Genomic DNA, 15,863 nt, shown 5'->3' on the forward strand with positions numbered 1-15,863 from the left:
GAGATAGAAATTAAATAAGAATCACATATTATGCACAAAAAATTTACCAATCTATAAATTAACATTGTCAACAAATCAAGTGTCTGTCAAATTCGTTTCACAATTTGACCCATTTGGTCAGGAGACTTGATCAGACTTAGCAGCTACTTACACCATTGCGTGTTTCACACTTCACGAAATATGTAACTTCCCTTTGCAACCTCTTAACCCCATGTGTTTTTACAAAAAAAACTAATTTAATTACTTACTATTTCTCGTGTGCATAATGTACTTCCCCCTCTAAGGGTAGTTTAGGATGTATTTAACGGTAATTTGGGAAGATAGTGGGGTTTTCTTAGAAATTGTGAAAATTTTAAATTAAAAGTTGAGGTGAACTTAGAATATGGGTGAATTAAGAGAAGTGTGAGATTTAAATAGAAAATCTTTTTGTTTGTTTCTTCTGGTCTGCAGAAAAAATTGGGTTCAGTTCAGTGGAAATGCACATATATGGACCGACTCGTTTAGAATATGGCCGTACATGTTAAGGCGGTGCAAAGCTTCTTCCTTTAGTTTTTAATTTAACCACACACTCCAGAACGCTTGGAAGCACAAAACTTTATTGGCGTTCGAATCTCTCTCTCTCTGTTGTTCTGTCACTGTTGGATCGAGCATGGAGGCAAGTAAGGAAGCGTTTCTGAGGGAGTTTGGGGAGCATTATGGGTACCCGAACGGTCCCAAAACCATTGACGAAATCCGAGCAACCGAATTCAAACGATTAGATGGTCTGCCTCTCTTTAATTCGCTTCTATATTCTATCCCTTTGCTCTCTGTTTGCTTCTTGAGAAATTTGAGCTGAAAAAAATGACAAGAAGCAAATAAGCTTTCGGTTTTATCATTTTCAGTCTTATTTGTTGAACCCAAGTGCAATTTTTCTAGTTTTTAATTGAGCTGGGGAAATGAATTAAGTTCTGAAAATTTATTTCTTGGTGGGCATACAGGGGAATGTTGGTGAGGTTTGTTTATTGGGTTTTGGCTATTGATGCTCATGGGTTTGGGAAATGTAGGTCTTGTGTACTTGGACCATGCTGGTGCGACTATGTACTCTGAGTTGCAGATGGAAGCAATCTTTAAAGACTTCACTACCAATGTTTATGGAAACCCACGTATCCTATTACATGTGAAATGAATGATTGTGGTGTGAGAAATCGTTATGTAATTGCTGGAACAGGATTTGCAATATAATCTTGTTCTGCTGGTTGTTGAAATCAAATTGTCTTATAAATTTAATTTATGACCTTGTTGTTATTCATGGTTGCTTTTCATTAAGTTCCTTAATTTAAATTCAGATAGTCAAAGTGATACGAGTTCTTCCACTAGTGACATTGTAAGGGAAGCCCGCCAACAGGTATCATATGTTATCTCTAGCTGCCTTGGTGTTAGTCCTCACAATATAATGAATTTTAAAGGTTCAATATATTTTTTCTAATCTTTTCCAGGTAGTTGGATAGAGTGGGAATATTATGACCACTAATTGTCCTGAATTGATCTTTATGAGTAATTTTTGTTATCATGATTTTTTTTTTCCTGATGATTCATGTGCAAGATTAATAGTTGGTCCCACAGTTCGTACTTTTAGTGAGTTTCTGAATAGCCCTGTCACATTCGTATAGGTCCTTGACTATTGTAAAGCATCGCCAAAAGATTACAGCTGCATATTCACTTCTGGGGCTACAGCGGCACTGAAGCTGGTAGGGGAGGCCTTTCCTTGGAGCTGTCAGAGCTGTTTTACATACACGATGGAGAACCACAATAGTGTCCTTGGGATCAGAGAGTATCCTAACATGCATCACTCAGTCATCATCTTTAATAGATGGGGTTAGCTTCTTTTTTTTTTTTTTTTCTTTTTCAATGATTATTCTAGAATTTTTGTTTGTACATTTAATGGAGAGGATCCTTTTCACCAGCATTTATGTCTCAACTTACAAGTTTGTGCTTAATGTTTGGCATGGAAGTTGAACATCAGTTTTGTCAGATGATTGACTTCTGAGTGATATTACAGACTTACTTTGTGTACCATTAATGCTTGTGGTCTTTGGACCTGTATATATGTTCCCTTACCGGATGTTGTTTTTCTTGAAATCTTTTGAAATCAAATGGAGAGCTTGGGCCAGTTTGTTTTGTATGCAATATTTTGTACACTCTACTATAATTTTGAATTGACGTCATTATTCTTGTGTTTTTCATTTTCACCTTCTTAAGAGTCTGAGCGCCATATATGTAGCCCTTAATTAGTTTAGATATGCTCTGGATCAAGGAGCTGCAGCCTTTGCAATAGATGTTGAAGAGACTGTGCATCATGGAGTATCCAATGGTACTGCAGCATCTATGAAGGTGTTGCAGTACCAAGTGCAAAGGAGAAATGAAGCAAGTTCCCTGGAAGAGCCAACAGGTAATTCTGACTGGACGCATTAGATATTGATGGAAAGTTGGCAAGACCTTGATCGCAGCACATCTTCCTAGCATTTTTGGATGGTTGCTATCTGCGTATGCATTTTCATGCATGTCTTTGGTAGGGAAAGGGGGTTCAAACGGTTTGGCTGAATTAAAATTGGGATTTCATGACATTCAAGATTATGACAATTTTTCATTGGATATCTGTTGCAACACCAGTCAGTTGTAAAAAACTGTACAATGGGTGAAAATTTAATTGGTTTTTAGTGGTTTGATGTTATCATTTATAAGTTATTGTTGTTGATTTCTTTAAGCCTGTTGTGAAAGTGTTGGTCTTAAATATGAGACAAATAATTGTAAATCATATTCATACCTGTACTTTGTTTGCGGATACTGTTATAAATAACAGTTATGTATACTGATATTTTCAGGAGAGTTCATGATAACGTACATGAATTTGATTTCATTTCATTTTCCTGATGCAGGAGAGGCATATAACTTATTTGCCTTCCCCTCAGAGTGCAATTTTTCTGGTTTGAGATTCAGCCTTGACTTGGTGAAGATAATTAAAGAAGATCCGGCAAGAATTCTGGAAGGCTCTCCATTTTGCAAGTAGGTCATACATTATATCCAGTAAACTTTTTATTTGCTCTGCCATTCACATATGATTCTAATCTGAATTAATGAGACCAGTTTATCTTGCATAAGCAGAATATAACTGTAATATCAGTTTTGAATTTTCAATGGATGTGGTTATATTGGTAGAGAGCCGAATGTTACTTTGTATGGCTGGTTGAGGTTTTTGTTGTCTTCCCATTAATTTATGGACCTCTCTTCTTCTCATGTTCTTCACCTTTTCTATTACAAAAAATAAAATAAAAAGGAAAAGAAAGGCAGAATTGCTTTGAATGTACATACCTATGTTGCTGTTGTGTCATGACTTGTTTCTGGAAGAAAAATATATCATGAATGGAAGATCCTCTATACAAACATTAGTATGCAGACAAATGCATGCATAAACATGTGCATGCTAGTGCGTCTCTGCACATGTTTTCTGTTGGCTTGGTTGTCTTGTCTTTTTCTGCGAATGTGATATATATTTATCCTCCGAGTCTCTATTTTTCTGCCTTTTGGTCTTTCTTTTCAATGAAGGGTTTTCCTGGAAGACAAGTATAGAATCTTTGCTGATGATCTCTCTTTGAATGCTTCTATGTTAGACAGCATAGGTTTTGCTCATTCTAGTATGCTTTGCTGTTTATATTGGGACATCTAGCTAGTATACTATAGAGGAATTAAATTTTTGAGAATTTCTTTAAAAATTCTTCAATTTGAATATTATGCATTTAGTATTTTATTTTATTTTTACTTTTTTTATATCATAAGTGGGCGCTGGATGGTCTTGATTGATGCTGCAAAAGGATCTGCTACAGAACCACCAGATTTATCATTATATCCGGCAGATTTTGTTGTTATGTCTTTCTATAAGGTACATGTCTTTGTTTGGATTTTGTTAGAAACCATTACCTTTGGATATTAATGTTTTGTATCTGTATGTTTCTTGTTAAGCTGTTTGGTTATCCAACTGGACTCGGAGTGCTCATTGCTCGAAATGGTAAGTAACTAATAATGAACATAATCATATTTTAAAAATAATTTGGTGGTGTGTTAGAAGTTTTCACCAGTCTCATATATATGTTGTGATATTGCCTTCAAAGTACTAAAATTGCCTTTTATCTTGTTTTCCAAGGGTGGGTAGGCCTAGTTCATTTATTTGTGATTTTAGTTCTTGTTGCATGTGCCATTTTCTTCCCTTTAAAGTAGGATGTCACAGAAAATTATAGAAATATGGCCACTAGATCTCTTCTTGGTTGCTTGCATGAACTTACTACTTGTGAAAATTATGTTCTAATTTTTTGTTCATGCTACTTCCATTAATTTTTTCTTTGGTGGTGTATCATCTTGAAATGTAATATCAAAACTTAGGGATATGTTTTTCTTATTTGAACTTTTATTTTACAACACAGATGCCTCCAGGTTATTGAAGAAGACGTACTTCAGTGGAGGTTTGCACCTAGATATCTAATTTGCTATCACTAGTCTGTATAGTTTTTTTTTTTTGGGTCACACTAGTCAGTATAGTAATACAGTTGGTAATCATACGAACATTTCAGGCACAGTCGCAACCTCAATTGCTGATATTGACTTTGTTAGGAGAAGAAAAAGTGTGGAAGAGCTCTTTGAGGATGGCACCATTTCATTCCTGAGCATAGCTTCTGTTCACCATGGGTTCAAAATTCTTAATTCCCTAACTGTATCTGCCATATCTCGGTATGTTATAGTTTTTTAGTTTCAAATTGCATTGTCTGTACTCTGTAGTGATAAAAATAACTCCTCATTTTCTAAACAAACCTTTATGCATGTAATACGGTTGAATTGCTCCTCTGAAATAAGTTAAAATCATCGTATTGTATTGTGACATGAATCATCCTTGGGATTTTTCTTGATATATGCACTTTTTACATTGAGAATTAGCTGATCTCTACCTAGGTAGGACAATGATGGATCTGCATTCTCTCATCATTAGTTTGTCTCAATTTTCTGCTAAGAATATTTCCTGCCATTGCATTTGGACAATGAAAAAAGTTAAGTATGACTCTGCAAGTCTTTTCCTCATAATTTTCATCATATATAAAAAAAACTGTGGTATATTTTAATTTCATTTAATTTTCCATTGCCAGAAATGGGTATTCTCCTTGATCTTCGTACGTTTTCATTTCCATCTTCAGTTAATAATCTTTGTCTAGATAATAGATATAGATGAAATGCTCTGAACCATGCATGACCTTGCTATTATTTTAGGCATACAGCATCTCTTGCCTGGTACGTGAGGAAGAAGCTCTTGGGCTTGAGGCATGAAAATGGAGCCCGTGTTTGCACACTTTATGGAGATTCCAAGGTTTCCTTTGTATTTGAATGCTTACTTTTCTTTTTGTAGTAAAGCTGCCACGTTTACTAAGTGAATGAAATGCACGTCATTTCATATGTTATATCTCTTGGTGTTGTGGAGGAGGAAGGATGGGGGTGGCAGTTAGAACTTCTTATATTTTTCTTTTTTTGGTAAAAACAAAGGCTTCTGATTCATTTCAAGTAAGCCAACTTCACTGCATGATTCTTTTTATATCCGACTGTGGTCCAATTATGTAAATTTCAAGATGCCAGTTCAAATTTGGTCTGACACATGATCCCCAGTTTGAGTTGAGTTCATCTTGGTTGTATCAGGTGGTGGCACCTCCTCTTAAGACTGAGGGTGATGCCTTGGTGCTTGTGCTGTTTACCTGGCACATTAGAGAAAAGTTCATTGACTGTATTAACCTTCTCGACTTTCAGTGGGTCTAGCTAACATGGATGACTCTGTTTGATATACTATTAAGGTCTAATGTGTCAATTCTTTAGAACTTTCGATTCGTTTGTCGATGCTCTGTAAATTAGTTAGTTTAGAAGTCTAATCTTTGATCAATTTAGTAAATGCTCTATGGACAGAATCTCTTTCTTCTATGTTTTCTGAGATTTGTAGATAACAATCTGATATATTTCAAAACTTTATTCTGTTAGGCATTATTTCATGACTTTGGTCCTACAGTCTCGTTCAACTTGAAAAGGTCGGATGGCTCCTGGTCTGGATACCGTGAAGTGGAAAAACTGGCATCTTTATCTGGAATTCAGTTACGGGTAAATTTATGAGATGTTATTTGGCATTCAACCCATCCTTTCGGTCTTTGTGTGACAATCAAATTATGCTACTCTACTAGAAATGGCAATATGTGATTTATTTATTATTTATTTTACCTAATTCACAAATGATAGGTAACTTGAAATTGCTAAAGTCGTTGCAAGGTTTACACTGTTGGGTGGCCCTAGGGTTTGTGATTTGATTTGGGCAAAACCCTTCTAAGGGAATTGGGTATGGATGCCCAGGAATGTATGAAACTCTAATAGTGATAATAAAGCTGTCATCAATAGAATCCAGTCCAATATAATAGAACTAGAAGAAAACCTGGAATCTGGTGTGATGTGATATGCACTCCTTTTGTGAAGACATGACAAGAACTTGCTGATATCTTGACAAAGAGTGTGCCTAGTACTCTCTTCCATTCATTTGTCGACAAACTTGGTATGCTAAATATCTGAGCATCAGCTTTGAGCAGTGTTGGAATATTTGTTGTGTAGCTTAGGATGTTCTTGCCTTTGTGAAATTACCAAAATATATGATGTACAATAGCTTAGGATATAGCATAAGCATCTCTTGGTCACTTCTCAAGGTGTTATTCATTTGCAATATGTTGGCGATTTTTCAGCATTTCCTTGGTGTCAGAACCACGTGGAATGTGTTTTTTAATTTTTCTTTCTGTTAAGCTCACCAAAATTGGTACTTAGGATTTTATAAAAATATTCTTCTGTTTTTAAACGCAATTGATCTTCTGAGATAACTTATGTCAATCTATGTATATAATTCATATTTTGCATGCATTTCCTAAATTTGTTCTATGTAATGATATATAATCTGGTTGGGTGAGAGAAAGATCAGCAATTTTACTCCACTTGTGACGGGTCCTGACATTCTTTTATATCCTCCTTTCTATGTAGACAGGATGCTTTTGCAATCCCGGTGCATGTGCAAAATATCTTGGCTTGTCTCACTTGGACCTTCGTTCAAACTTCGAGGTATTTGGAACTGTTTATTTTGATTTCTTTTTTTTTTTCTTTTTTTTTGTTGTTGTTGTGGTTTTCGAGGGGAAAGGAAGGGGTGGGGACGTGTGGGGGATTGGGGCTCACTTCAGACTTTTCTTAGGATTTAGTTAATGAATGACTATTCTATTCTAGTTGAATGATCCACCGCATGGCATGTCTTTTCAGTTTCTGCTTGAGGGTATGAAATAGTCTTAACAATTTGGTTTTGGATATTAGGCTGGACATGTTTGCTGGGATGATCATGACATAATTCATGAAAAACCTACTGGAGCGGTGAGAGTATCCTTTGGTTATATGTCAACATTTGAAGATGCAAAGGTAGATGTTCTTTCTCAAGCCATAGAGAGTATAGTTAAAATTTGAAGTGTACAGTGTTGCAGCATTTCCTTTCCAATTTTATGCATAAGCTGATGTGAAGCACAACATTCCAGGCTTTAACTAACAAATGTTTGTTTTCTTAGATTTTGAAAGGCAAAAACACCAATTTGGGCTTTTCATTCCAGTCTGATTTTCTTTTCTCTTTCTTGTTTTATGAAATGCAGAAATTTATTGATTTCGTGACAAGCTCCTTCATAGCGTTACCCAATTGGATTGAAAGTGGGTATCAACTAATGCAAGGTTCATCCCCTTTCTAAATGAAGGTTAATTTATATATTGCTTTATACTCTGGTCTGAAAGAGTTGAAGTTTGGTTTAAATTACATATCTTCATTTCCTGTGGAGGATTCCAATCTCCTGCTCCTCCCCACCCTCTCTTAATTCTTATTTTCTTTGCATTTTCAAAATTTTAAGCCATGTCATTGTTTCCGTTGCCTCACAAGATGAAGTGATCGTTTTTCATGTTATTAATATAGGAAAGAAAAGGACTGGGAATAGTAAAATTCTATGCAGCACGGATGACGCATCTATGTGTGGTGTCTTTTGCATGGTATTGTATGTTGAGAAATAAAGAGGGAGAGAATAAGGTGCTTCAATCATAATACTTACAGGGTCTACATGAAGCAGAACATTAGTTATAATAAGAAACTAAACAATGGCGACGTAGGAAACTAAATTACACTCCTATAGGAACCAAATGTTCTTACAAAAGAACAGCCATTCAAGAGATAGCATAGATGCTAATTATGCCTAGCTTGTTAAATCAGTCATAAACATAATTGAAACTTATAATTTTAAAGCAAACTCAAAACATAAAAGTGAATTGGATTTGTACTTGTGCTACCTTGAATGAATGTTCTCATGCCACCTTGAGCCTTGAGTTTCTTTGGATATGATCTTTAAGATCTTCAATAGTCTTTCAGTATTACTCCTGAATGTGTTAGGGTTCAACTTGTCTGAAATTTTGAACCAGACATTTTATATTTGGGGATCTTTGAACTTTGACATGGTTTTATTTCTCACTTCAATAACTTAGGATTCACATGGCTACAAACTGGCTTGCATCGTGTGCCTCTACCTAAATTATAATTGTGAAATTGTTTAAATAGAGTACAACCCTAATTCAATAGGAAACTAGCTAACAACCGAAACACCTAATTTAGGATACTAGTTAAGCCCATAAACAAAGTAGAAGCATTCTTATACTCTTAAAATACAAATTCTCTAATATAACTTTTTTTCATCTCCCATTCCACATTTTTTTAATGATATTGGATGAGAGAAATAGTAGAGTTTTTTTATTTAAGGAGAGGAGCGCTCATTTATGGAAACCAAAGCCCAGATTTTGGATGGTTAATTGAGTGGGCCTTGTGAGCTTTTTCCATGTCTCCTATATCTCGTCAGTTTTTGCTTTCTTTATGCTCTTTTCATTGTGGGTTTTGTGTACATGGGTTGCTCTACACTAAAATTCGTTTACTTATTAATATATTGTAGGTTCTGAAAGCAGACTAGGAGCTGCCAGTTTCTATCTCAAGTCTATCACTGTTTACCCAATAAAATCATGTGCAGGATTCAATGTGGAAAGTTGGCCTTTGAGCACTACTGGTAGCTATTTCTTGTCTTCACATTTTGTGTGTTTTTTCTTGGAATAGTTGTGTAAAATATCATCATAATTTAATAATATTGTACCCAGTAGGAGGCACCTTTTTGAATAACACAAGGATACAAGCCTGCCGTGCCAGTTAATCTTATGTAACAAGTGTTATTTGATAGTAATTATGATGGAAAAGAAAAGTTACACCCCCATGGATTATCATACTTAGGATCACCCTATTTCGGTGAAGAGCGTAGCAAGCAGTGGTTATATGTGGCGAAGCATAAAGAAGAAGAGATTGGAATTGTACTCATCTCTTGAAGATAACATGTATTAACATTTACCAGAACCAAATTTTGTTGTTGAACCTTGGTGACTTAATAAAGCTGGATGTGTTTCACGGTTTCAAGAATGTAGATTGAACCTTATGATTTTATAATTGTTTTCCTTTTTTCCTTTGGCATACTATCTGTTCATTTCTTATAAGTTTGTGCTGCTCCAGGAAATTAGCAAAATTTCGTTTGTTATTTATTATATATATTTGTGTCTCTATGTATGTATGTATGTATGAATGTATGCATCTTAATGCAGTGACAATATATAGAGGGCCTAGAGGCACTGTATGTTCCATTATTTGAATATCCCTGTTTGATGGGTAGAATCTTTGTCATATCTGGGAGTGTATTGGTTAATGGAATTTTATTATTTTTTGGGTGGTTTTTTAGCAGGTTTGCTTCATGATCGGGAATGGGTTCTTGCAAGCCTAAGTGGTGAAATTCTTACACAGAAGAAGGTGAAATACCAATTTAGTAGTTTTCGACCAAAAAACCCAATTTAGTAGTTTCAAGCACATGCGAATGCGCACAAACACAGTGCAATTGGCTCAGACCCTAGGCATGGCTCCAACACGTGGGATGGGTACATTCGTGTTCATGCCATGCCGATGTTGTGCCTAGGGTATGGGTAACTTTTTCTTTTCATATTTTTAATTAAGAGGATTAGGTTTTTTTCCTTGTAGTTAAAGGTATGGGATATTTATAGGCGAAAGAGTAGGGAAAAGAATAAAATAAAATTTAAAAGAGCTCTTTATTCTAGGGCGGCCTATGTGGGTAATATGTCCAGGTGTCTGATCTGCTCTTCAGAGAGTCTTTCAAATTTTGGAGCATAGTGAACATCAAATTTGTTTATGCTTTGACCATAAAAAATTGATTAGCATTAACTTTTAACTCTTCTGAATTTGGTTTTGTAGGTTCCTGAAATGTGCTTTATAAGTACTTTTATTGACCTCGACAAGGGAATATTGTTTGTAGAGTCACCACGATGCCAAGTGAAACTGCCAATCAACTTTATCACAGATTCATGTAATGGTGGGAGCGAACAAATTAAGTTAAATGGCCAAAGGCAAGATAATATTTGTGTATCTGTCTTTTTAACTGCTTGTTACTCCTTTGTTCTAGAGTGTCATGGCCTTGTTAGACTTGTTGGATTGATGGAATGTTTAGATACTATTACAATGATAATATATTTGTTAATTTGTCGCTGTTTTGAAGTAATTTAGAAAATTCCCTTTGTTTACATTCTATAAAGGTTTATTGGTTAACATTTGGTTTGTTTTTTTGTTCTTTCTTTTTTCTTTTTTTTTGGGGGGGCTTAGATATGAAGTACAGAGCTACAAGAATGAAGTCAATATTTGGTTCAGCAATGCCATTGGTCGACCATGCACTTTATTCCGCTGTTTTAGTTCCAGTCACAACTTTTGCTTGAATAAGATCAAAAGTGCAAGCATGAGAAGAGAGGTGCAGAGCGTGTTGAATTTTTCCAATGAAGCTCAGTTCTTATTGATATCTGAGGAAAGCGTGTCTGACCTCAGCCACAGAGTAAGCACAAGTATGTTCTTACATTGAACTGTTGCAAGTCATATAGCGAATAAATTCTTGCACTCTGATGTGAAACGATCGAGACTTGCATGAGCTATCTTCTGTTCTGAATACAATTGCAATATGGATTGATTTTCCTGTACCCTGGAATCTTTGAGAAAATACTTTTTTTCCTATTGTTTTTTTCCCCCTCATTGACTAAATTCCGGCCTAATACCTTTCTTATGCCTACCCTATCACATTATAGACAGCCCAAGACCTTTTAGGAAATTAGTTGAGGATTTTAAGAATGGGCTAAGTGTTATGATACTTGATTGCTCCTTAAAATCAGGCATGATTAGCTTTCCAGAGAGTGGAACCTCTTGATGCAGAGTAAAAGGAATGTGAAGATGTCAAGCACTTTTGGTTTGTGGTTACAGCCCCACCAAAAGGTAGCTAGCTGAAGAATAGATTCCAAAATTTTACCAAAGGCCCGAAGTTAGCCACGTGCAGTGAAGTTTCGATATTAAAACAATTGGTGTCTATGCTCTTTTCAATTTAGTTGTCATTTGGTGTATAAGAATTGTTTTTCCCCTGATATTTATTGATTTAAAAGTTTATGCAACTGAATGATTGATGGCAGAAGATGTACAAAAAGGTGCTTGTGGAGCAGCAAGCCAAATAAGTCCAATGAGATTTCGGCCCAACATTGTCATATCTGGAGGTGAACCATATGCTGAAGATGGATGGAAAATTCTTAAAATTGGAAATAAGTACTTCACAGTAAGTTCTATAACTTGAATAGAGAAAGTAATGGATAATTTTAGAGATACACTGGTGTTCCTCTGGATACTCCAGAGTCTAGAATATAGTCCAGAATATGTTTTGAAGTTGTGATTGTTTATAGTTCTGTGAGATGCATTGTTAATGTAAAAATGGTTTTTTGCTTCATGGAACTTGAGTCTAGAGATGATAATTATATGTGTATCTTACATGAATTTTTGAAACTTTATGAAACCAGTTACTGAATATAGTATCATTTACTTCATATGTAAGGATGGTCTCACTATTTTTTTTGTTTCCTAGTCCCTGGGTGGATGCAACCGTTGCCAGATGATCAACATTGTTCATGACGAAGCTGGACTACTGCAGAAGTCGAATGAACCTTTGGCCACTCTAGCATCGTATAGGAGAATGAAGGTCATCCATTACAGTTATTAAAAAGTAATGTTTATTTTGTTGTCTTTAATTCTTACTAATGCAAATAAAATCAAAACTTTTGCGGATTCAGGGAAAGATTTTTTTCGGGATACTGCTGAAATACGAAAGAAGCGAACCAGTAGGGAGGGATGGTGATTTGTGGCTTCAAGTGGGGCAAGATGTACATCCAAATGTCTCTTAGCTTCATGGCATGTGCATGGATCAACACTCCTGCAGAATCTAACAAATAATGTACTTCCATCTCGGGAAATTATAGAAGCTTTCGGATACAATTATGCATTCCCAATGACAGAGCTCTCAGAGATTGGTATACATGTTAGTAGTCCAATTATAGAACTTGACAACAGTCCTCTACAGAAGCATTCGACCAAATTTATACACACTTTCTCTATACGGTTGTGGCCTCCCAGAAAAATGGGATGACATTTATACATGTTTGAGCTCTTCAGTGCCAATATATATTGTATATCTGTGTGTAACGTAAGTATTTACTAAATTCATATACTCTGGTTTTGCAGTTCTTGGAAACATAAAGTTGTTCATGCTGGCTACATCTCTTGCCAATAATTTTGAAAATCAACAATGTAATATTTGACATATAATCAGATTCTCTGCTTCATTAGTCATTCAAACCTTCTTTTTTAGAAAGCAAAGTTTAGGGAAAATTTGGCGTGTCAAATAGTTGGTCATCTTTTTGAATGAGGATAATAGACGACGGTTTTCATCTTCCACCTGTGCCTTCTTTCAAGTTTCAACCTGAACTTTGTAGCAAGTGTTGCATAATAAAGTACTACGCCGTGTTTGGGTAAAAAGATTTCGATCTGAACTTTTTGGTCAAAGTAAAAAGGAAGAATTTCGAAAATTAATGATAATATGGTAATTCCATCATCGTACTTTCGACCTATTTAGTTTCATCTCAGGTGCAGCACATTCCCATCTTTTAAATTTGTTTTAATAGTTTTTATTTTTATTTTTAAAAATAATGTAATATATTTCCTTTACCTCTTCCTCAGCTCTCTCTCATCTACAATCTCAACCCTTAATTAATGAGAGGAAACACATGTAAGTTAGGTCGTTTGTTTCCTTGCACCTAAGTTCAATCCTCCTCAACCGTAAATTAGAATAATTTTGGATACCAAATTGTCAAAACAAAAAAAAAAAAGTAAGGAGAAGAAATGCTTTTTCTGAATTTATGAGAACAAGTCTCTAAAGATCAGTTAAGCTCAACAATACAATTCAACTCTTAGGAGAATTATTTCAACGGCATGTCACACACGCATAATAGCACACCCCAGCTGTCTAAAGAACCCAAAAAAGGACCAATTAATTAAAAAGATAAATAAACAAAACTGAAATAATGCAAATATGAAAGCAGCCGAAGTCTCTGACCAAAACAAAAGCAGCTGAACTTAACCCGGAATGTTCCTGTTTAGACTTTAGACTTTGAGAAATGCTAACAACTTTCTCTTTAACCTTCTCTTTTGGACCTTCTCTCTTCTCCTCATGACAAGTGTCATTTTCCTTACACTTAAAACAATGTCATTAATGCATCAAACAAGTTAGTTTTTGTTTTCCAAATTTACCCTTTAAAAATGTATTGACTTTTATATTTCCTTCAATTTATTCAAATTTTGTTACAACTATTTTAGCACATTGTTAAAAATTAAATAAGAAAAAAACATAAGAAAAACGTCATTTTTTAGAATATAAAAAAAATAAAATTTGTTACATGACATTGTTATCATCTTTATTTTGTTTTTAACAAAACACACATTCTCTTTGGAATTTTTTTTTTAAAAAAAACTTCAGTTTTTATATTCTTATTTAATTTTTTAACAAGGTGATAAGAAAGTTGTAAAACAATTAGCTTGTTATTAAAATAAGTTAATACATTTAATAAGGGTAAATTTGGAAAACAAAAATTAGTTTGTGTGATGCATTAATGACATTGTTTTAAGTGTAAGGAAAGTGACACTAGTTATGAGAAGAAGAGAGAAGGTCCAAAGGAGAAGGCTAAAGAGAAGGTTGCTAGCACTCCCCTTTTTGGGTTTCTTTTTGTTAAATTCCAGATACACGGGTTAGCGATCCACTACTAGCAACATCTATATTGTCCCCAACTTAATCACCTATAAAGTCCAGTATGTGTGAAATTTTATCACAAAAGACTTCGATGATATTAGTAGTATAACTATTCATTATATCTTGTATTTAATTTAGTCAAGTTCCGATGTGAGACTTATATTCTTCAACACTTTTGACATGGTTTTTGTGGCTCTCTGCTAGTACAAAACTCAGTTCAATTTTAATTCAAATTTTCAAACATCAAAAGCATCAAATAATACATGTTTTGTCACTACGAGATCTAGCCCAATGAAAAAAAACCTTGACGTGTAGACCAATCAGGCTCGAATCTCCATGAGATCTTGGTAATGTGTGTGAGAAAACTCTTCCCCTTGCTTTATAATTTAGACTATCGCTTGTATTAAAAAAATAAAAATATATGTTTTGTCTTAATTGACTTGGTAACTAAGCAACTAGGCTTAGAGTACTATTTTTGCTCCTTGGTCCTTGCTCAACTAACTAGGTTTTAATTTTGCCTTGTCTATATTGTCTTGTCTATACGCGTGGACTTGTTCTTATATATTGTTCTATTTTTCTCATGGCTGCTACATGCTATTTCTTTAAGTAGGTTCTTAACTTTTTTTTCCCCTTTAAAACCAGTAAATTCCTTTCTCTTAATCTTAATTATAATTAGGTTAAGTTGACCTCCATCCCTCCGTGTCGATGGCTGTAGTGACTGCTCCATCATTCTACTTTGTTTCTAATTTTTTATTGTTCTTCTGTATTTTAATGCATATAATTATTTTATAGCATTGTCTTACTCGCAAGCTATATGTACTAATTAATCTTTTTTTGTGTGTGCTAAAGTTGTATTAATTAATCATTGCGGTGCACACATGACCTGGCATTAACAACATATTTTGCCTGATAGAAATCTAATAGAAAGAAAAAAAAATCCTGCAAGTTGAGCATATACAAGTAGAATTTCCAAGATTCCGATCACACCTATATATATATATATATATATATATATTTCATTAAGGGATCTTCAAATATCATCTCTACAAAAAATTACTTGAATCCGATATCATTTGACCACTCAATTGGATTATTGAAATTTTAGTACTTTCTTGAAGCACCGTGTTCATTGATTTTGTAGAGCACAATTGAATGTCGAAACGGTTTTTGATTTGTCTAATTTTTGGCAAGAATGATCTATAAATATTGACTTAAAAAATAAATGGTTTGGATTGTTGAAAGAAAAAAAAATCGTAGAGAACCCTAAAGGGTGTCCCTTAAATAAAACTATTTGAAGAATTCCTGGATAAAAAGGGACCATATATATATATATATATTTCTTTCTTTCTTTCTTTCTTTCTTTTGTTTGTTTGTTTTTGTTGGTTCTTTTCCTCTCTTTTTTTATAATTATCCTTTAGATCCTCTGAGAAATTATGTGAATTTCCGAAAATGATATAATATGAGCAAGTGATGTTTAGTGAATTAACTACAAAAGCCATCGATTTTTGAGGGTCGGAAATAAATTCTTGTCCACAATAGATTTCAGAATGATACATG

At 34.5% G+C, this 15,863-nt stretch overlaps 1 protein-coding gene across 8 annotated transcripts; it reads left to right on the forward strand.

The window, feature by feature from the left end:
• Positions 351-12,853, forward strand: LOC18780634 (molybdenum cofactor sulfurase). 8 transcript variants are annotated; one of them, XR_002271380.1, is made up of 22 exons: positions 351-761; positions 1,044-1,142; positions 1,326-1,384; positions 1,650-1,810; positions 2,277-2,428; positions 2,916-3,042; positions 3,814-3,916; positions 3,997-4,042; positions 4,455-4,493; positions 4,602-4,758; positions 5,290-5,386; positions 6,043-6,159; positions 7,075-7,152; positions 7,396-7,497; positions 7,722-7,797; positions 9,051-9,161; positions 9,876-9,943; positions 10,400-10,551; positions 10,805-11,027; positions 11,650-11,789; positions 12,093-12,206; positions 12,298-12,853. XR_002271380.1 is itself a non-coding variant. In XM_020562829.1 (22 exons), the coding sequence occupies exons 1-22, from the start codon at positions 650-652 to the stop codon at positions 12,406-12,408; spliced, it is 2,451 nt and encodes an 816-aa protein (XP_020418418.1). In that variant the 5' UTR covers positions 359-649; the 3' UTR covers positions 12,409-12,853. The 8 variants fall into 8 exon arrangements, 4 of the variants coding, with proteins under 4 accessions (XP_020418418.1, XP_007213648.1, XP_020418417.1 ...); XR_002271381.1 differs by having other exon boundaries at positions 11,653-11,789; XM_020562829.1 differs by having other exon boundaries at positions 359-761; positions 10,805-11,037; positions 11,653-11,789.

The sequence above is a fragment of the Prunus persica genome, chromosome G4, assembly GCF_000346465.2.
Source record: "Prunus persica cultivar Lovell chromosome G4, Prunus_persica_NCBIv2, whole genome shotgun sequence".
NCBI classification, from domain to species: Eukaryota; Viridiplantae; Streptophyta; class Magnoliopsida; order Rosales; family Rosaceae; genus Prunus; species Prunus persica.